Source organism: Vipera ursinii (assembly GCF_947247035.1).
Source record: "Vipera ursinii genome assembly, chromosome: 2".
Lineage (NCBI taxonomy): Eukaryota > Metazoa > Chordata > Lepidosauria > Squamata > Viperidae > Vipera > Vipera ursinii.
The window spans coordinates 123,780,462-123,802,271 of record NC_139513.1 but is presented as its reverse complement, the minus strand read 5'-3'; the positions used below and the strand labels follow the sequence as shown (position 1 = coordinate 123,802,271).

At 40.6% G+C, this 21,810-nt stretch overlaps 1 protein-coding gene across 1 annotated transcript in view; it reads right to left on the bottom strand.

Moving 5' to 3' along the window:
• Nucleotides 1-21,603, bottom strand: part of FASN (fatty acid synthase) — a 62,792-nt gene extending 41,189 nt beyond the window's left edge. The window contains exons 1-6 of the mRNA XM_083352986.1: nt 21,419-21,603; nt 7,502-7,642; nt 6,454-6,606; nt 4,982-5,155; nt 4,416-4,616; nt 702-824 (exon numbers count right to left, since the gene is read on the bottom strand). Coding sequence (XP_083209112.1) covers nt 702-824; nt 4,416-4,616; nt 4,982-5,155; nt 6,454-6,606; nt 7,502-7,628 — 778 coding nt within the window. The 5' untranslated portion in view covers nt 7,629-7,642; nt 21,419-21,603. The remainder of the gene's footprint in view (nt 1-701; nt 825-4,415; nt 4,617-4,981; nt 5,156-6,453; nt 6,607-7,501; nt 7,643-21,418) is intronic.
• Between the last annotated feature and the right edge of the window lie 207 nt (nt 21,604-21,810).

Here is a 21,810-nt window from a genome sequence, read left to right as displayed (position 1 = left end):
CTCTCAGTGACTCAGTGAATGCTGAGTCATTCATTGGGATGTTGTTTTCATGCTTCACAAGGAAAGATTTCTTATAAGGGCCTTTCCACCTGAGGCTTTTATTATTGTGAAATTGCTCTACCTTGTTCATTTTTTGGATTTGGGAGTTAAATATTATAGGCGTGTTAAGCCAATCTCCAGTTTACTGTTCCTATTTTCATTTATTTCTTACTGAAAATCAACAGGTCTCATTGTTCAACTTTGCCATTAAATTCCTGTGGAGAGACTATCACAAGTTTGCATAAACGTTGGCTCTGAGGCCACACACAGTCTGTGTACCAGGAGTTTTTCTATATGGCCTTGTATTTTTAAAATGGCAGAATATTCAGACATTCATTCATTTTTTTCTAAGTAAGGAGGGAAAGAGGTAGCTGCTATGATGAGGTGTCAACTTCTGCTGCAAACTTTAGTAGCCTACATTAATTGCTGGATGATTGTAGAGAGAGACTCTTAAAGGAATCATTTTTCTGGAGTTCTGGAGAGCTGTTAATAGTCAGTGTACACACCAGTGAGGTAGATGATACCAAAACAGGAACCAATGAGAAATACCAGTTGATTAAAATATGGTATGGACATTTCTAATTCCAGAAGAACACTGCTCTGTTTCCTGCATGGTAATTGTTAAAACCTTAGAACTTCCAAGAAAGGGAATGATATTTTACCTTGTTCCTTAAATCCATCTGTGTTAATTCCAGAATTTACTATGGTAGCGTAAATCCGTTTGGCTTTTGGTTTCTTAGTCAGAAACACAGCTACAACTGCTTCAGAGCGACAATAGCCATTCCCTGCAAAAATCCAGAACCATTAAAGTAACAACTTCGGACTATATTCCTGTTTTAATACTTGGATTTCTAATCTTTGTTTTCAAACGTGCTGGGCAACCAAAATGGAAAAAAATACTAAATCATGTTCATTCTCATATTTAAGATTGGAGATTTTTCAATTCCACATATTTTTAGAGTTGTCACTATTCAGAAAGTTACAGAAAATAATTGATTAACAGAATAAATTTACGCAAGAATCTTACACCATGTTCTATTATTCCAATTTGGCTTATTCTTTTGATTATCACACTGGCATAGACCCTATTTTCCATAATTTTACTAATAGTCTGGCATAAAGGCCACAATTCTGTTTTTCTGATATTTAATTATTATGGGTATTAATTTTATAAGAAAATTAGTAACATTCCCTAACATATTTTGATGGTATATTAAATGTTACAGAGAAAATCGTATTATAAAATCTTGTCCCAATCAAAAAACTTTACCATATATAGGAAAAACTGTTACTAAATGTATCTCAAATATGCATATTTAAAATTTACCATTTACACTAATTCTCCTTGTAGTCTCTATGTAAAATGCTTATCATCACCAGAATCTGGAGGCCATCACATTAAACCTTCTTTTGTAACTCTAAAATTAGTTGAAGTTAATTATAAAGTATTGGTTTTTAAAGTATTCATTTAAAAGGATTCTCTTAACAAGAAAAATATAGAATTAGCTTGCAAATTAGATTGCTCTAAATGTTCTCTCATTTTTTGCTGTATTTTAAAACTTAAATGTATTTCATATATTTACTAAAAACAAACTAAGCTCTAAGTGGTTTTTTTGCCATATAATTTCTTTGCCATTCTCCAAACTTTATGGAATCACATATGTCCCTTGAATTTTTATAACTTTCTAGCTTTCTTATCAAAGCTGCAATTTATGGAGAAGAAGCAACATAACATTACTAGAGGCAAGTAATACTTCAAAAAAGTCTTCTTTCTCTGTTGGTAGCTTCCTTGCCTGATCTGAACCTCGCAAATAGTTCTCAAATTAAAAAGGCAATTAAAATTGATTCATTACTGCTAAAGAGCCTTGAAGTGGGGAGAAACCACACACATACAGCTTCTTTGGCTTTTCTGATTAAAAGAAAGCTCTGAAAACAAATATTTTATTCCCATACTAAAATCTTTATAACATTTGACCTAAATATTTAACAGTGACAGAAACAATCTTATATGACTTCTGGTTTTGCACCGTAGCACCCGGTTGCGGGATTGCTGACCTCCGTACCCCGCAGCTAGTTTTGCCTTGCCAGGGGACCCTTAATGGGTCTAAGTCGCCCCAGAGAGGTGGCAAAGAAAGAAGGGTACCCCAACAACTCCTTTTTATATCTGATTTCCTGGAAAACTTCCCCAAGAAGCAGCTGAAAAATGAACAGTGACATCTAGGGGAGGATTAGAGAAAATTATAGCAGCATTGACCCAGAATTTGGCAAGACGCCTAGAAACAGCAAAAAACAGCTGAGAACAAAGCATTGAGTTATCTACTACTGAGTGAAACTACATATGTTTGGAAACTGCTGACCTTCTGGGATTATAAGCACGCTGAACTGCATTCTTAAATCCTAACCTAAGAACTGTTTGCAAAGAAAGAAAAATTTTGGCCTTTGGCTAATCTTCTAAAGGAGAAATTACTGGAAAACTTTTAGATGGTCAAATACTTTGAACTGAATCCTGACTGGCTGATAATTACAGGACCCCTGAGAAGAAGCCAACTGCCACAAAATATTGTTTTCAGTGGTGCCTTGACAATTGGAAACGTACTGGATTATAAAACCATTATATAAAGATAACAACTACATAAGATTTGGCTGTTTGGATTTTAAGATGGACTTGCTTGATAAAACTAATTAAAAAGATTATTACTTAGAGTGGAGAGATAAAATGGATGTTATATACCTATCTAAAAGTAATAGAAAACCATACCTAACACATTTTCCTGAAGACCCCAGTTTGGAGCTTCAAAGATCCGTAGGAACAATGACTCAAGACAATACAAATACATTCCAGGAGAAAATATAAACAATGCTGCGACAGATTCAAATGATAATTGTTTCAAAGCATGATGAGATTAGAAATAAGTTTGACAGTATAAACGAACATATCTCTAACTTAAACCTACAACTAAATGACAGTCAAAAAATGGAGCCTTGCTGGAGCAGTGGGCTAATGCCTCCTTAAGTAACACCAGCTGCCTGCAATTAGTGCAGGTTCGCATCCCACCAGGCTCAAGGTTGACTCAGCCTTCCATCCTTCCGAGGTAGGTAAAATGAGGACCCAGATTGTTGGGGGCAATTAAGCTGACTTTGTAATAATGCCGCTTGGGGGGTGTATGAAAGCCCTAATAAGCAGGCATATACATAGAATGAAGGCTACTGCTAAGCTTGTAAGCCGCCCTGAGTCTTCGGAGAAGGGCGGGATATAAATGGAATTAAAATAAATAAAAATAAATAAAAAATGACAACAAAGAATGAACAAACAAATCAAACAACAGAATATAAATTAAATGAATGTGACTTAAGTGGAAAAGCTACAAATAAAGAAAACTACAATTTAATACAAAAAAATCTGTAAAACCTTACTATAACAAAGAAGACAAAAAAGATGCTTTATCGTCCAGGACTTCAAAACAAATTTGAGGATAAAAAATAAAATGGATTAAAGATCTGTCAGAAGAATCATCAAAATGTGGGAGACAAAAACCTGATACCTTACTTGATTTGTCTTTTTTGTCCCCAATAACACTTACAAAAATACAACCTGACAAGCTAAACTTAAGTGATCTGGAAAGCGACCTGGCAAAAGAAGATCAAAGTTGGAGTCAACAGACGTGATTCAACTTATCAGATTGAATATGGTTAATACACACACACATGCGTGCACACACACACAAAGTTTGGATATAAAGAGGCCCTAGAGAAAGATTATTAGACGGTGTATTATAGGATTAAATATTGTTGGAATATAGCCAAAAGAATAGATAAAGCTTGTAAAGGGGCCCTATAATAAGAGGAATAAGATATAGAAGTAGCATAATACTTTTAGAATATATGAAATGTTAAAACATTGAGAGGGTCTATTTAAATGAAAAGTTTGGATATTTAAAGGTAATGAATTTTGAGAAAATTATGACTGATAAGAGTGGTCTGAATACTGAGGGGAAGCTAAGCTTCAATAAGAATCTTGAAAACAGGACATACAATGATTTAATAAGATGACTTTTATAAATACAATGGAAATGAGCTGATTAAAACATGTTATATGTTGATGTTATATGCATAAATACTAAAAATGTTTATATTCAACTTGGTCTGTACTGAAAATATTAAGAATTATATTTGTTTAATGTAGACAAAAGGAGAATATTATAGGAAGAAGAGAGGATCAAGAAATATATTACCAACAAATTAATTGTAGAAATTAATTATCATTGTTTTAAATATATGAATCCAGAAAACACACTTTTCATGAAGCACGAAAGATTGTTATTGTAAAAAATTAATAAAATATATTTAAAAAGAAAAAAGAAAAACAATTTTATTACCTTCAGCATCAAAAGATTTGCAGGTCCCTTCTGGGCTTAACATGCCGAGCTTCATGAACTGTACAGATGTGTTGGGTTTCAGGATAAGGTTGACTCCACCTACAAGAGCTGATTCACAATGTCCACTGCTAATTGCTTTGTAAGCATTGTCCAGAGCGACAAGGCCAGAGGAACAGGCTGTGTCAATGGACATACTGGGTCCTTTGGAAATACAAGGCATGAAAAGACAGATTACCAACTTTATAACTTTTTCAGTTATCCGCCAAACCTGCCCAGTTTGCTTCTCTTGTGAAAAAAGAAAGGATTCCCATTCTTCCAACTGATTCCAACCCTCAAGACAAATCTCTACTTCTTTGTCAACAGCTGTGCTTTGCAAATTATTGTAGCAGCAAGCCACCCAGAAAAATTTCCAAAAGCCCTCAATTATATATTTCACCATCTTAACCCTCATATAAAATTGCCAGGATTCCTATAACTAAATTCCTTACTTAGGAATTACCAGTTCACAAGATAGCTACTGGTAGTTGCTAATATTAAGCTTGTAACCTGTAACTCTGCACACTTGCCTTTGAAATCAAAAAAGTAAGAGATTCTGTTGGCAAACATAGCACGTTGACAGCCGGTCATACTGTATCCCAGCAACAGTTCAGGATCTACACTAAATGCTTCGGCAGCTTCTGATCCACTCACACCAATCCACACGCCTGTATCTGTGCCTCGAATGGTAGTTGGATCAATACCTACAAAGGAGGAAGACATATATAATTCCCTGTGGTTTACAAGACAAAAAACTCAAAAGAACATCAAGCATATTTGTTATCCAAGTAGTTAATGGAAACATGAGATGAATGAATGGACAACAGAAAAGATGTATTTATGAAAGAACTTTTAGATTGTAAGAAGAAGATTATGTCACAGTACTAAGCTCCATTTATTAAGGTTGTAGCCAAATAATATTTATTTCTTAGATTTATCTGTTGCTTTTTGATCAGGAGCTCATAGTGTTCCCTTCTCCTATTGCGAACAGTAACTACTACATGAAATAAGTCAGGGGTGTCAAACTCGCAACGTCATGTGACGTGTCATGACGTATCGCAATTTTTTTTCCATTGCCGGCAATGGGTGGGTGTGGTTTTGGCATGATGCATTCGGCCAGCTGGCAGTTTGACACCCCTGAAATAGGTTGTGCTGAGAAAGGATTGGTCAAAAGTCACCTAGTAAATTTCCATAGCTGAGGGTGGAGATGAGCCTAAATCTTTCTGGTGCTTATCCTCACCATGGCAGCCAGCACGCCTGGGAGTCAGGGCCACTATCTAACTGGATCATGGAATAAGAATATTCTTTCACCAAACTAGTGGATTCCCTTAAAAGGGAAGAAGACTGTTTCTGCCACTATTAACTTTCCAAAGTGAATGGGCAAATCTTTTCTTATATCTTACAAAGCATGTATTATTAAACCAGAAGCGTTAATTCACAGGTTATAGCAAACATATTGTAAACATGTATTCAAGAACATTTGTGGTCATCTCATTGCCCAGTGACCCATTTTCCAGTTATTTTTAAAGACAGACTTTGAGAAAGAATTATTAGTGGCAATAGTGTTGTATAATCTTTCTTTCACATTCTTTTTATCTCTCTTGTTTTCTTATGATAACATAGTTTTCTCATGCTGCTTTTAATAAATATTTTCAAAGAGGAATTTTGAAAAACATGGTGACACTATTTCAAAATCCACTCAGGCTCCTTCAGACTGGCTCAACTACAGTTTGTAACTTTTATTTTATCAAACTACCTAATCTTTCCACAAAGAATAGTTTGGGCCATATCTTTTTAGTTTCTTGATATGCATTGCACAATCAAACCAATATGGCCAAGCTAGAGAAAGATATCAGTAATTTCTAATTACAGTCTTCCTGTGTCTATTCTACGCATGAATAAATCTGTATCTGATCACGTTTTTATCTAAACTGCAATTTTTGCATTCAGTTCATAGGTCAATAGGCTTTTTGAATAAAGAATTCCAAGCTCTTTTCCTTACCACCATCCACAATGGCTTCATAACAAACTTCCAATAACAGACGTAGTTGAGGATCCATGGTGTGAGCTTGTTTTGCATGGACTCCAAAAAATGTGGCATCAAATTTGCTGATGTCTTTGAGTTTCCCATTTCTCTTGGGCAGTCCATAAATTCCTGAGTTGAAAAAGAAAGAAACAAAAGAATTTCATCACAGTCATTGTGTGGTATATAATTACTTGAATAAGAAGGTGTCATTATGAATCAGGTGCTGATTGCACTTATTTTGCATGTCGCTACTATTTTTACATCTTAGCAGGCCAAGTAAATATGGAAGCAAGATGTAAAATACTGGTAAGAGCTGTTTTTGAAAGCCACATTTTTTTTTGTAAAGACAAAATACTTTAGATGTTATTTTAGCACTATCCAAGCTTTAAGCATTTTTCTGCTGGAGAACACAACTCGTCATAGATTCAGAAGTAGTTATACCTAAGAAATCTTGACTAACTTATATTCATTTCCATTGTCTGCTGGAGTTAGGTGGCCAATAAATTTACATAAATAAATAATAACTTATTTCACAAATATAGCTAACTGCATTTATTTTGGAAAAGTATCTAAGCTTGATCTATTCAATAACATCAATGCAACAGACACCTAAACATTGTTAATTTGTTGTATTCTTCCATCCATAAAAGTTTCCTTTTTCTCTAATGGTAGGGGAATGTATTCATTAAACTACCCAGTTTGTAAACTAGACTGTAGAGAAATCAGAAATTATCCTTTCAATCATCTTAGATTTCCAAATAATCATGATAAGAGCCCTGGGCATTAGGAAAGAAAAACATCAAGGGTTAAGGGGGATGCAGAAACTCCCTAATAAAAATGGAAATGACTTAGTTTCTTAATCAAAATAAAATAGGAAACTGATCAAACTGTCTAAAACAATTCAATCTTTTAAAAAGAATGGTTTCATTTGATTCCTGCTTCTGCTTATTTAATCCAATGCATATTAAACCTTTTTCCTCCCAAGTTTCTTTTTCTACCATCAACTAAAAATTATTTAACTTACCTGGTTTCCATCTCCGATCATCTTCTGTAACCATGTCCACTCCATTGATCAAGTTTTCCCAAAATTCCTGCAAATTTTCTGATTCTGGCAGCTTCCCTGCTATACCGGCAATTACTATGTCTTCCATCTTTCAATGATTTCCTGAAAGAAAAAAGCAAAACAAGAGTCAGGTCCAGGCAACAGTGAATATTGCAAAACAAAAAAAGGTAACTTTTTACGTTTTATGTTTCACTGGCCATTTAAGAATTAACAAACAACAAACTCTTAAAGATACACTTGTGGGACAGCAGAACAATATTGTATAAGTATGCATCACCACATACTAAAGGTCTGGGTGAGTCATACAAAAAAGTGAGGTGCCAACATTACTCAATGAATCAGTGAATTTAATTATTTAAATAGAGGCAGGATTTAGCCTAAGGAGATTGTGACCAGTGATGGCCTCTTCCTTCCATATTACAGGGCAGATCCTTGTTTTCTGCTTGCCTCATCACCAGTAAGGGCCACCCACTACTTCTTGAGCCCAGGATCAGAAGCTGTCATCCTCCACAGACTCACAATCCCCCACAGGTACACCCTCTGCTTTTATTTTGAAGGTCTGCTCCAAACTGTCTGCTTTCCGACCAAAGCCATCCTTTGGAAACAACTCCTGGCTTGTGCCTTCCCTCCGGGGACCAGCCGCTGCCTCGTGCGGCCATTTCAACTTGCACTGTCAGGCTCTTGTATTCTCTGATGATGAGCAGTTTCCATTTTGTAATTCTCTTGTGATTGCTTCAACAGCGGCTTATTAAGTCAATGAATTTGCCTCAACCCATTTCTTATGGAAAGTCCTCATGCCACTCCAGCCTTACATATGCCATTGGGCATCCTTCTTCCCAGGCAGAGTGAAGCAGGATCCCTCTGCTTTCTATTCTCTTTCCATCGTGCTGCAAAGTTTCCCCTTTTCTTCATCTATTCACTGGCAACAGAAGCACATTGGAGGGACATCACCCAGTTTAAGTGAATGCTACTTTGCTTCCTCAAATCTCCCTTCTTGCAAAAATTTCACTGACTTACAATGGAACATAGGAATGAAACGAACAACTTGTTCCCTTTGTTTTAATCGTCACAGCATCAAAAAAGCGATGATGGTACAACAGGCAGAGAAAAAGGAAGAGATGGAAGGAGGGAGAGAGGGAAGATGGGTTCGCATTAGTGTCTAAAGAGAGAACCTCAGAAGAGTGGTTGGACTAGAACAGGGGTAGGCAACCTCGGCTCTTTTATGACTCATGGACTTCAACTCCCAGAATTCCTGAGCCAGCCAAGCTGGCTCAGGAATTCTGGGAGTTGAAGTCCATGAGTCATAAAAGAGCCGAGGTTGCCTACCCCTGGACTAGAAGATCTCCAGGGTCCCTGTCATTCTGTTAATGTCTGAAAGCAAACAGGTGTGCAAATATCTGGAAAAGTCAAGGATAAAAGCAGAGACCAACGAGGATAGCTCAACTTGTAAAAAGGATAAAGGCAGCTACCAGGAAACTCTAAATGAGCAGAATCGGACTAAGTGAAAAATGATAAACAAATAGAATGGGCATAATATTATAGAGCTCTTCTGTTTCCAGGAAGCATACTCCGAAGCCAACTGTGTTCTAATTATTGCACTCCGCTGATTTTTGCTTAAGTGTGCCACGGATTTAATAACTGTGGTCATTTTGTTATCTGACATATTCTGAATGGGAACTGAACAATTGCTGCTCAGGATCCTAAAGGGTATCAAAGGACTGACAGAATTTATGATTTAGTTAGAAAAATTAAGAACTGGAAAATAGTGAAACACATGTTTTATTCAGGAGACTCATTAGAATTAGATGAAGCATATTCCCAAGCAAGAGCGAGTGCAAAGAGGTTAACTGTAATTAAAATTAAGTAAAATTAGGAAACTTTTGGACTATTAAAATAAGTTATAACAATATGACAATTTGTGACATATCTGAGAGTTTGAAAGACATATCCTGTACTGAAAATGACTACGGAAATAGCACACGAAACATTTATTTTTTTATTTAAATTTAAAGTTCAGATCAAAAGTACATGCTGATAACATTTGGGGCTTATCAATAAATATGTCAGCAAAGCTATTTATATCCAATTTCTTCTCTCAGTGAGTTGTGCAAATCCAAAGGCACTTTTACTACTCTTCAGGGGCAAACTTAGAAGAAAGAGACAGATTAGGATACAGCTGCCCAGATGTTCAAGCAGTTATATCTCTTTCCAGTATTTTAGCTGTATTCAACGTAACCTGTTACAGTGGTCACAACTAATGAAGCTAGTCCATACTGCTTCTTTTTATGTTGGATGGTCCTACTGGAGATATTCAAATGAACATCCACTGTATGCTGGAAAGGGTAATGAAGATAGTACCTTCCCAGAAGGGAGGATACAATACATACATCTTCTTAAATAAGAGTGTGGGCATTGTATGCCCCCATAACACCCTCCACCATAACATAGAAGAGTTCTAGGTAGCTTTGTACTAAGCATACAGGGCACAACTGACAGGCAGCAGTTTTGGCTTATGTGGTCTCTCTGCTAAGCATGTATCTAAAGGTGTTTCATTATTGAGGGCATCAGATATTTTTTAAGGTCCCCTTTAAGCAAAGTTCAGTTTCTAGTGAATACATGGATATATCATTTTCTAGGAATAACATAGAATAGGCTTACCACACTGCTTCCAATGTTTTTCAAATGTCCCAAACTAAACTACAACCTGGCATTTCCTGAGGTTCTACCATCCAAGTTCTAAGCAGGACCAAACCTGTTTAGGGACATCTGGTACACTTTGAACAAAAATAATATTGCCACTGATTTCAATCCCTCTATAAAATGCTCTCACCCTCAGGATATAGTTATACACTACAGGCTCTCATAAAGTATCTATATGCCAATAAAATAAAATTATACAACTCATAAGTTAGAAATGAAAAGACATCTCGCTTTTTGCCGACTCCACTAAACCATCCATTCTAAAGAAAGCACTTAGAATGTGCTTGAACATCTCTGGGATAGGGACTTTCACCACTCTTCAAAGTAGTATTTCTTAGCAACTCTTACTGTCAAGGAATTCCTCCTAATATTCAGGATGAATCCCCTTTTCGATGTCAACATGTTGGCCTCTTGAGAATAGCTCTGCCCCCTGCTGCAAAAGATAGCCACAAATTTGTAGACTGATATTTCATCTTCCCCTTGTCATCTCTTTTGCAAGCTAACCATGCCCAACTCTTAACCATTCCTCAGAGGTTTCCAGGCCTTTAACAACCTGGTAGCTCTTTTTCTGAACCAGTTTCTCCTTGTCCCTGTTAAAGTGTAGTGCTTTAGCCTTGACCAGAGTGGCCACTTTGTGGGGATTCAACTCTGCTTATGGTTTCCCATCTTGCTTCAACTTACCGTATTTATCTGTTAGGATTTCAAAGCAGGGGTTTCTGCTCTTTTGCTTGAGTTCATTCTAATCTGTTTTTCCTTCTAGTTATCCTCATAAAGTTTCCCTAGCTGAGAGTTTCCTAGCAGATATCAGGGTAAGTCCATTGCTACTAGAACATATCCTCTTGAAAACTTTGCAACTAATTTAGAAATAGATTGTCCACCACCATTGGGCAGTAACCTGGAAATAAACCACAATAATATCATTTTTTTTCTCACTGCTTTTATTCTTACCCAAAAGTATTCAATCACAATTCCATATTCATGGAAATGAATTTCTTTACAAGGGTATGACTTTTTTTTAACTACAAAGCTACTGCATCTCCCTTTGCATTGGATCTATTTCTTTTGAACAAGAAATATCTTTCTACATTTTAAGCCAGGGGTGTCAAACTCAATTTCATTGAGGGCCGCATCAGCATTGCTGTTGCCCTTGGGGGGCTGTATGGGTGTGGCCAGGGTGGGTGGGCGTGGCTGGAGTGCATGTGGCCTACTGGGTGGGCATGGCCAGCTCTACATTGTTTGTGTCAAGGGTGCCTATGGGGGCCTGGGCAGGAGTGGGACAGATCTGAGGGTCTCTGGCAGACCGAGATGGGACCGGGGCAAGTGCCAAGGCATGGTCCCCTGGAGGAGCCTCACTGTTTCTTTCAGGCCATGCGGGGTGTGTGTGTGCTGGATGGTGATGCAGAGGTCAAATGCCCAGCCCAGCCCTGAAGCACCCATGGCACTAAGCCTAGCCCGACTTCCCCAAGGGGCACCCAGCTGCTGTGCCTGCTCTCCTTAGCCAGGTTGCTCAAGATGGGTACGAGGGCAAAGTCAAGAGGGAGGCCCACTCCCTCTCCATGTGAGGAGACCTGGCTTTGTATCCAAAGCTTCCTTAGCAATAGGATGGGAGACCCCCCAGGATAGGCCAGGAGGAGCAGGCAAGGGGATGTTGAAAGGGCAGCAGGGCACAACTAAGGCAGGACTTCCCTCAGACCCTCCCTCTCCTTCCTTCCTTCCTTCCTTCCTTCCTTCCTTCCTTCCTTCCTTCCTTCCTTCCTTCCTTCCTAAGAACAGAGTGGTGGAAAAATATTTGAGATGAGGGACAGACAAAAACAGGCAAGAAACACAGCTGGGGAAGTGTCATCCTTCATGAGGAATGAAGAAATGCACCATCGCCTGGAAGTGACCAGCACTTGACCCTTGCCTACTTCACATATCCAGCTTGGTGGGCTCTGGGGGAGGGGATGCCATGAGCAGTGTGAGAGTCGATGTTACCTGTGCAATGCTGCCCAGCCCCCAGCCTGCCCAGTTTTGGCAGGCAGCGGGGTGCTCTCCTCACAATGCCAAGAGGCTGAGCCAGGCGCACGAATCCGAAGAGAAGCGTGATGCCACCCAGCCCCCAGCCTTCCTGGTTTCAGCAGGCAGCGGGGCGCTCTCTCACAGCACCAAGAGACTGAGCCAGGCAGTGCAAATCCAAAGAGAAGCACGATGCTGCCCAGCCCCCAGCCTGCCCAGTTTCAGCAGGCAGTGGGGCACTCTCCTCACAGCGCCAAGAGGCTGAGCCAGGTGGCACGAATCTGAAGAGAAGTGCAACGCTGCCCAGCCCCTAGCCTGCCCGAAGTAGGCAGGGCCATGTGCTGGCCACTTTCAGGCGAAGGTGCATTTCTTCATTCCTTACAAAGGGTGATACCTCCCCAGCGTGCACCCAGGGGGCAGTGCCGACGTGGCAGGGGCCGGTCCCTCACTGTTTCCAGATGGCCTTGTGGAGCTAAGACTGAATGTATTTCAGCATAGATGACCACCACGAAATTGTATATTGACTCCTGGCCGGCCTGGGCCGGAGCCAAGGCAGTGGGGGCTGTTCCCTCATTGTTTCCAGGATGGCTTCATGGGCCACATGAAACCGCGGGCCGGATCCGGCCCCTGGGCCTTGTGTTTGACATGTCTGTTTTAAGCAATACTTTCATATCACCCAGTTTTTATGAAAACATCAAATGATGTTTTCTTTCCTGTATTTTTTCCTAAAGCCTTCATTTGTCATCCATTCTCTGAATACTGATTTACAGACCTTGAAACCTGGGAATGTCATTGCTTACTAGTTTTTCAATCACCATATGTTGAGGACTGCATCCAACAATTCCTATGGAATTGAAATTTGGCGAATTTTATAAAACATATTTTGACATACTTAATACAAAACATCAAGAGAATATTTCCTGTGTTAAACTGCTGAGGTCTGACTGTACTACACAGTTCAATGGGGGCTACTTTCAAGGCAGATATATTTCTCTGAATAGCACCCTAAATTTTGAAGAACTTTTCCACTACATTAGAAGCTCTGCTATTATTGAAGACACCGAGTAATCTGGTAAGGAAATATCTCTGAAACGGTGACCCAAGAGGGTCAATGTCGAGTACCTCTATGTAGTGCTGGACTCAGATAATTGCTTTGTGTGTTAAAATGAAGCCAAGTTCACAATCCTTCCACATGACAATCTATTCCTGGCTATTCAAAGTTTCTTCATTACAGCAATCTAAATTGGTTACAGGAAGTAATGTTATAATTATTGTTAACAAAATGAGAGACGGTAATCAGATAATTTCAGATCACCCAATGTTTTACCAGTAAATCCCAATCTACCTTTTTGCTGACTTCTAATTTAAGGTGTGAAAGAATTATGCTATTAGAAATGAGCTACTTTCCTTAAATGTTGCAAGATTTCTATACCATATAGCAGAGGTCCCCAACCCCCAGTCCGTGGACGGGTACCGGGCTGCGGCATGCCAGCAACTGGTCCGCAGAAGCAAGCAAAGCCCCATCTGTGGGATGCAGGCAGCACATAAAACTACACACTCTCCGGTCCACAGAAAAACTTTTCTCCATGGTTGGGGACCTCTGCCATATAGAACATAAGGGTATCTCCTGCTGGATAATTTAGTTTTAGAGTCATTTCCCTTCATGCCCTTTATGAACTTCTAGGGACATTTGTGTCAAGAAATAATTCTTCCTATCAGAGGGCGATGGACCGTGCTTCAGATGATGCATAATGCACGTGGGTGAAGAAAATAAAACCCGACGCATATTAAAAACCTTTAATCACAAAAGAAATATATATATAAACAAAGAAAGCTAACCGAGTACATCCTCTCTCATCAGTAAAGGAAAAAGGACAAAGACTAGAAAAACTTTTTTTACGCTTGCGCACACAGCAAAACTAACTCATAACATAGCTAGACCACATGACATTCACTATGGTTACCAGATAGGTTATCAACACAGGTGCCGAACAGAAGGAAATGTACAATTAGAATTGAGCTTTTCGGACGAACTAAAAAAACAATGTACAGTGACAATTTGGGTGTCTGATTTTGAAAATAGTGGGTCTAGGACAGAGTTCCCCAACCTTTGGGGCACCAGGAACCGGTGCCATGGAGAAAGGTTTTTCTACAGACCAGAGGGGGTGTGGTTTTGAATATTGCCAGCATTCCGCAGATGGAGTTTTGCTTGTTTGTGCGACCCGCTTGCTGGCATGCTGCGAACTGGAGCTGGTCCATGGACCGGGGGTTCGGGACCCCTGGTCTAGGAGACTTCAACCATATCCATTGAAGAGGTTTCAAATGATCTACATCAGGGGTCGGCAAACTTTCTAGGTTGGTGGCCCAGTGGGAAAAGGAGGGACAGGTGCCTTTATGCGCGCATGCGCGCATACATAAATGTGGCTGCATGTGTGCGCGAACGGGGCTGTGAGCATGTACGGTACACAAATGGGGCTACTAGTGCTGGCATGGCTCTCCTAGCACCGGTGCACGGCTCGCAGCTCTCCTAGTGCCAGCGAGAGGCTCGTGGCTTGGCTAGCACCGGCATGAGATTTGCAGCTCGGCTAGTGCCGGCGCAAGGGCAGGGGACGAGCATGCACACATGCGTGCATGCACTGGCCAGCCACTTACGTGACCCACTGGCCAAGAGGAAACGGCCTAGTAGTGCTTGGGGATCTCTGATCCAAACATAGTCTGAACTATGACGTTGTGACTGCAGCTTAATTATAATAGAATGGTGCAACAATTGAATTAAGATTCTGGGTGGAACAGAACCCAGAACTATGAAATGTGCTCAGCCCTATCATTAGGTGAAATTAGGTATTATATTGGCAAATCAGGAAGGCTAGTCTTATTACCAGGCTCGAAACTTTTTCTTGCCCTTGTTTTACCTTCCTTGAGCATGTCACACATGCCTGCAACAGGCAACAGGCAATTATGCTTCTGTTGCCAATCATTGCTTTCTCAAACATGAGGTAAAATATATATAATCTGGCAATGTTAACACAAGATACCTAAACATAGGAAGACCTAACAGATGTATTTACACAATGTACTAAATTTATGGATTGTGCTTAGCATATAGTTTGAACCCAATTAATGGTTCCAAGTATTAAACAATTCCAGACAATGGATTAATTTATCACACAGATTATGAATGTTGTTTGATAACAGAACTATAATCTCTGTGGGGCTGATGAATTTGGCTATCTCAGTTGTCTCTATCTTGTTCTCCCTTTTTTACCACAACTTATCCAAGGAAAAGAAAAGAGGCAGGAGAGAGCAGCTCAAGTGGAGCAGAATTGCTTGCTTGAAGAGCAAAGCAACACTACAAATACATCAGATGCCCACATGACACTTCCATTAACTCAGCTAGTATTTCAATTGTAACAGATTAAAAAAAATAAATCCCCCAAAGTTGGCAGAACATAAAAAGATGGGACAGAAGAAAAGGAACTATAAGAACAGAAAAGCAAGGATGTGCTTCTGTAGGTGTATCAAGGGGTGGGTGGGGACAGGAATAGTTGTATATACCATTAATTCAAAATAAACATTATTTTTAAAAGCAGTCCTAAGTTCAGACGTTATTCATCTTGACTTGAGGATGAAAATAGTCACTATTTTGCTTTTGACAGCTCAATATCTTAGCCAGCCTAGATCTGAAATTAACCACAAATAGGATAGTAGAGGAAGACAGGAAGCAGAGCAGAGAGTCCATGCATAATTCTCATGCAGGTAAACCTTGAATGTAGATTAAGTAAACACAGGAAGTAGGGACAATAGACAAAGAATGTAGTAAAGAAAGTAGACATTAATTATGCAGCTACTCAGGACAGGATTACAAATATGTATTTGAAAAGTTGGTCGTTATAAATGTTTATGTTTATGTTTATTGGACTTATATACCGCCCTTCTCCCGTAGGACTCAGGGCGGTTCACAAGGAATTTAAAATAACAATACAAATTACAAAAGATAAGAACAATTAAAATAATTAAATTTAGTCCTTGAATAAAATAAAACCCCTGTTAAACTCCAATTAAAATGCCTCCTTAAGTAACACCAGCTGCCTGCAATTAGTGCAGGTTCGCATCCCACCAGGCTCAAGGTTGACTCAGCCTTCCATCCTTCCGAGGTAGGTAAAATGAGGACCCAGATTGTTGGGGGCAATAAGCTGACTTTGTAATAATGCCGCTTGGGGGTTGTGTGAAAGCCCTAATAAGCAGGCATATACATAGAATGAAGGCTACTGCTAAGCACATTTAGGGCTTTATAGGTCATCACCAGCACCTTGAATCTCACCCGGAGGGCAACCGGAAGCCAGCGCAGTTCGCGGAGCAGAGGTGTTACATGGGAGTATCGGGAAACCCCTATCACAACTCGCGCGGCTGCATTCTGCACCAGCTGAAGCCTCCGAGTGGTCCTCAAGGACAGCCCCATGTAGAGAGCGTTGCAGTAGTCCAACCTGGAGGTCACGAGCGCATGAGTGACTGTGCGTAGGGCATCTCGGTCCAGATAGGGCCGCAACTGGCGCACCAGGCGAACCTGGGCAAAGGCCCTCCTGGTCATGGCTCCTATATGATCTTCAAAACTGAGCCGCGAATCCAGGAGGACGCCCAAGTTGCGAGCCCTATCAACAGGGGGTAACACCTCACCCCCCCATCATTAAAGGTGGAATAGACTGGTTAACCCGAGATGCCGGTACGCACAGCCACTCAGTCTTGGCAGGATTCTCCCCATCCAGACCCGGACCGCATCCAGGCAACGGGACATCACGGCGAGGGCATCACTGGGTTGGTTTGGGGTGGAGAAAAAAAGTGATACCCCACTCCGAAACCACGAATGATCTCGCCCAGCGGCTTCATATAGATGTTGAACAGGAGGGGAGAGAGAACCGACCCCTGAAGAATTCCACAAACGAGAGGCCTCGGGGCGGATCTCTGCCCTTCCATCAACACCGACTGTGAGCAGCCCAGGAGATAGGAGAACCACTGCAAAACAGTGCCTCCCACTCCCAACCCCCTGAGACGCTGCAGTAGGATACCATGGTCGATGGTATCAAAAGCCGCTGAGAGATCTAATAGTACTAGGACAGAGGAACAACCCCTGTCCCGAGCCCGCCAGAGATCATTCAGCAGCGCGACCAATGCCGTCTCCGTGCTGTACCTGGGCCTGAAGCCCTATTGGTACGGGTCAAGGTAATCAGTTTCCTCCAGGAACAGAGGAAGCAGATGCGCCACCACACTCTCAACAACCTTCGCCAAAAAGCGAAGGTTGGAGACCGGACGATAATTATTTAAAATCGCTGGGTCCAGGGCAGGCTTCTTGAGAAGGGGCCTCACCACCGCCTCCTTCAAAGCGGCGGGGAAGACACCGTCACTCAAAGAGGCAGATGTTACTGCCTGGAACCAGCTTCGTGTCTCCTCCCCAGCTGCATAAATCAGCTAGGGATTCATATTTTAATGGAGGATTCATTGCCAGTTTTATACATCAGAGCACTTTCGGACCATTTGGGATGCTCCCTGAACAAATCTGGTGTTACCACAGCACTATAACCAATCAAGTGAAAGAAATTTTGGAAAGGTAATGTCTCCAATACCACTGAAAAATACCAGTTTGGTAAAAATTGCATTCAGGTATTCTTCACATTTATTTTCGCCAAAGCATGTATTAAAGGGCCATGAGCTGTCCTTGTATAATATAAAATACCTGTGAATGTATCCTTGGGGATTTCTTAAGTTTTCCCAGTGTGCCTTTATTTCACTTCTGCAAGTAAAATATATTACTTTTTTTTCTTAAGTTGATGACTATAATCAATTATCTAGAAACTGCTGTGAGTCCCTCTGGTCATGACCCAAAATACTTTGCTGCCCAAAATGAAATACAAGGTCCCATCTTTGTACAAATTCCACTTATAGAATTCAGGGGGCTGGCTTTCCAACCTTATTTCCTTATAAATAATGAAATATTCTAAGAAGAGCCTGCTAATTCAGGACAAAAATAAATCTAGTCCAATATATTGCATCTTAGAATGACCTAAGCCGGGGGTGTCAAACTCAATTTCATTGAGGCCCTCAGGGGGCAGGGTGGGTATGGCCTACTGGGTGGGCGTGGCTAGAGTGCGTATGGCCTACTGGGTGGGCATGGCCAGCTCTACATCATTCGCATTAAGGGTGCCTATGGGGGCCTGGGCAGGAGTGGGACAGATCTGAGGGTCTCTGGCAGAAAGAGGGTCTCTGGGCCAGGGCCAAGGCAGTGGGGGCCGTTCCCTCACTGTTTCCAGGATGGCTTCGTGGGCCACATGAAACCACTTCGTGGACCGGATCCGGCCCCTGAGTTTGACATGTCTGACCTAAGCAATATATCTGGAAAATTTAAAAAAGGAAATCATATCAAAGTTCTGACCAATTTAATGGATACAGGACAGACAGTGTATCACAGCAGCGAGTGCTATCCAGTTCCAAAGGAACTGGCCATTCTAATTTGGACTACTCTGCTGTCCAGAAGAATTTAAAGACAGCACAGAAAATAACCATATTACTGGGCCACAAATACCCATTTCCCTCTTAAACAAGCCTTCATCCTCTTCCCCCATTTTATAACTCTGAGGAAGACTTTTCAATCTTTAACAAGCCATTCACCTCCTCAGCTGTGATTAATCTGAACAGCTTGTTAAAAATTTGTTAAACAGTCATCAGTATTATCTGAACTATCATCTGTTGAATAATGAGGGTGGATTCTTTTAAGCCAACTATAGTTTAAATGACATTATCAACTGGTTTATAATAAAAGCTATAGTTTAGTGTGACCTCTAAATATGTTCAAATGTGTTTCAAATCTGGCCATGACAGTTTGCATTGATATCTGTTGCAAGCATGCCCACTTTAAGAATGTAAAAGATTGTTCAGCCCAGATTTTATATACCTATTACATCATTTTTATTATTTGTATCCAGTATTTACATTAAAATACTTGTATTTCCTGTAAACTGAAGTTCTATAATGATATGCAGCTTGTTCTTAGTTCCTCAAATTGTTCACTGAAAAAACTCATTGAATGTAGATTGCTTCTCTTCCTGATTACTTGTGGTTACAAGTAGAGCCTAGCACTGTAACCCTAAACAAATTTCTTATGGATAAACTTACTGAACTGAGTAAGACTTGCTTCTAAGTTTACTAATGCAGACCAGGGCTGGTCTGTTACTGTGCACTCTATATCTACTCAAAAGCAACTCATGTTGTACGTATACCATTGAACTAATAATGTGTGGCTTGGATTTCAACTAAGGATAAATAAAATCCAAACAATTAAGAAAAGTCACTGTTAATTTTTTTTAACTACTGTTGTAAACAGATTAATACTGCTGAAGTCAACAAAAACTGCATTTTAATTTAGGGCCATCACTGAATGAATTGTTTGTAGACTACGAAATTAAAGTTCTTTGTTTCCACTGGCTTTAATGGCAAAAAGGAACTTAAACTATTACAATTTTATTTTTACTTCCTGTAGCTTTAAAGCAGCTTTCCCCAATCTGCAGCCCTTAGATACTGATGGAGCTATGGTTTCCATCATTCCCAGGTAACCTACCAAAGAGTTGCACTAGTCTTCAATGTCTTCAATGTTAAATGTCCAGAAGATATAAACGTTCAATATTGGAAAAGGCTACTTTAACATTGCTTTCAGATTATTCTAAATAACAGGCTTATGCTGTTGAATTCACTTCAGAATCATTTTTGAAAACTTTTAATAAGCCAATAATACTTAAAAATGCATTTACAGGTAAAAAAAAAATATAATGGGAATGTGCCATCCATTATCCTACTGTTTAAAATAAAACATGTGCCTAAAAGTTTCAGTGTTGCATGCATTTGTTACTTGATAAATGTGAGAACTGTATTCACTAGATTAAAATGTGTTAATAAAATGATGTAGTTGCAATTTTAAATGTCAAATCATGTTTGCATCATTAAAACAATTGTAGGCTTTCAAAATCAATGGAGCAAGGATGGTGAGGAGTTGGAGGATCCCAGATATATTGTAGTACAGAACAATAAGTTACATATTTTGTCCAGAAGCAAAGGAGATTTCTTTCTGTATCAAACAGAACCCTTATTTTTATTATTTTCCTGAGAAAAAGCAAATTATTAGATTATGAGCAACAAAGATTATCTGATCTCCCAATTTCCTCATAGTAAAATCACAGAACATCATTTTTTGCATTTAAGGTCTTAGCTCTTTCTGCATACTACTGTATGTAAATGATAAGAGCCAGAGATTTCCTTCTAGGTCTTTAGAAAGAAATATTAGTACGTCAGCATATCTGCTTTCCCTGCTTGATACCAAAATGGCTGGATGCAGAGCACTTCCAATGCAGAAAGGCTTAGTTCTCCCCTCATGAAACACCCCTCCCCCTTATTCAACAAGCTCAGAAACCATCTCTTAATTTTAACATATCGGCACACTACAAAATGACAGTCTATCCAGAATTTATCCTTGTCATTCTATGGGCGGCAGCAGGGAAGGTGAGATTCTAAAAAGGGACATGATCAAACCACAGCCTCGCTTCCCATTCCATCCCCTAAAGAAAAAAGGAAGAGCAAACCCAAACTGGCATCATAAGTTCAACGGTCTTTGTTCTAAGAGGCATTCATAAGGCAAGCTAATTACAGACTTTCCTGCGCCTCCAAGGCCTCGACGCGTCGCACACAGCCTATCGCTGCCTTTCAGAAGCACCTGAAATTGATGTCGCCCCAAATTAGCACAACTTCCATTCCAGAGAGATGCATTTCAGCCATTCCCCAGGCTTACACAATCCACTTTGCATAAAGAGGCTGGGAAAATGGAACACCTTAGCGATGCGGTGCCTCCAATACCGGTTTCCCCTCCCTCCCCACGCAGGAGCGAGGAAGATGGTTGGTCTGGAAAGAAAAGATCCCTCGCCGACGGAGGGAACGGATTTGAAGCCATCTACAATGCCTCCATCGTCCTCACCCCAACTGGGGGGGGGGAAATACCCCAAGGATAGATAACTCGGGCCCTGCGTCCCGGCGAGCACCGCTCCAGGCGCAGGCTCCATTTTAGCTTCCTGCAGTTTCTTTTCATTCACGCCCGAAAACCCCATCCAAGCTTTGGACGCCTCTTTCCAAGCAATGCTAGCTGGTTACCTGCTCGGGTCCCTGAGGTCGGCCAGGCGGCAGGTCGGTGCTGAGCCGAGCGATGCGGCAGCTGCTGAAAGCTCTTTGGCGGAGGAGGCGCGTTATCCGACTGCTAGGCACTCAAGTCTCTCGACTAATTTGCCCCTTTCGTTCCCGGTGCTTGATGCACACTGAGCTCCGCGCTCTCCCGTTTCTTTCTCACTGTCTCCCTCTAGCTCCCGGCGCCTATTTAAACAGCCACCACCTCCAGTGGCCACGCCACATGGGCTGACAGTTTGCTTTTCGCTTCAGTCCAATGAGAGGCGGCGCTGGCTCTCCCGGAGCAGATCCTGGGGCGATGCCAGACTCTGGCTCACGAGAGGTTCTCGCGATCACCGATGGGGAGGAAGGGAAGCCAAGAG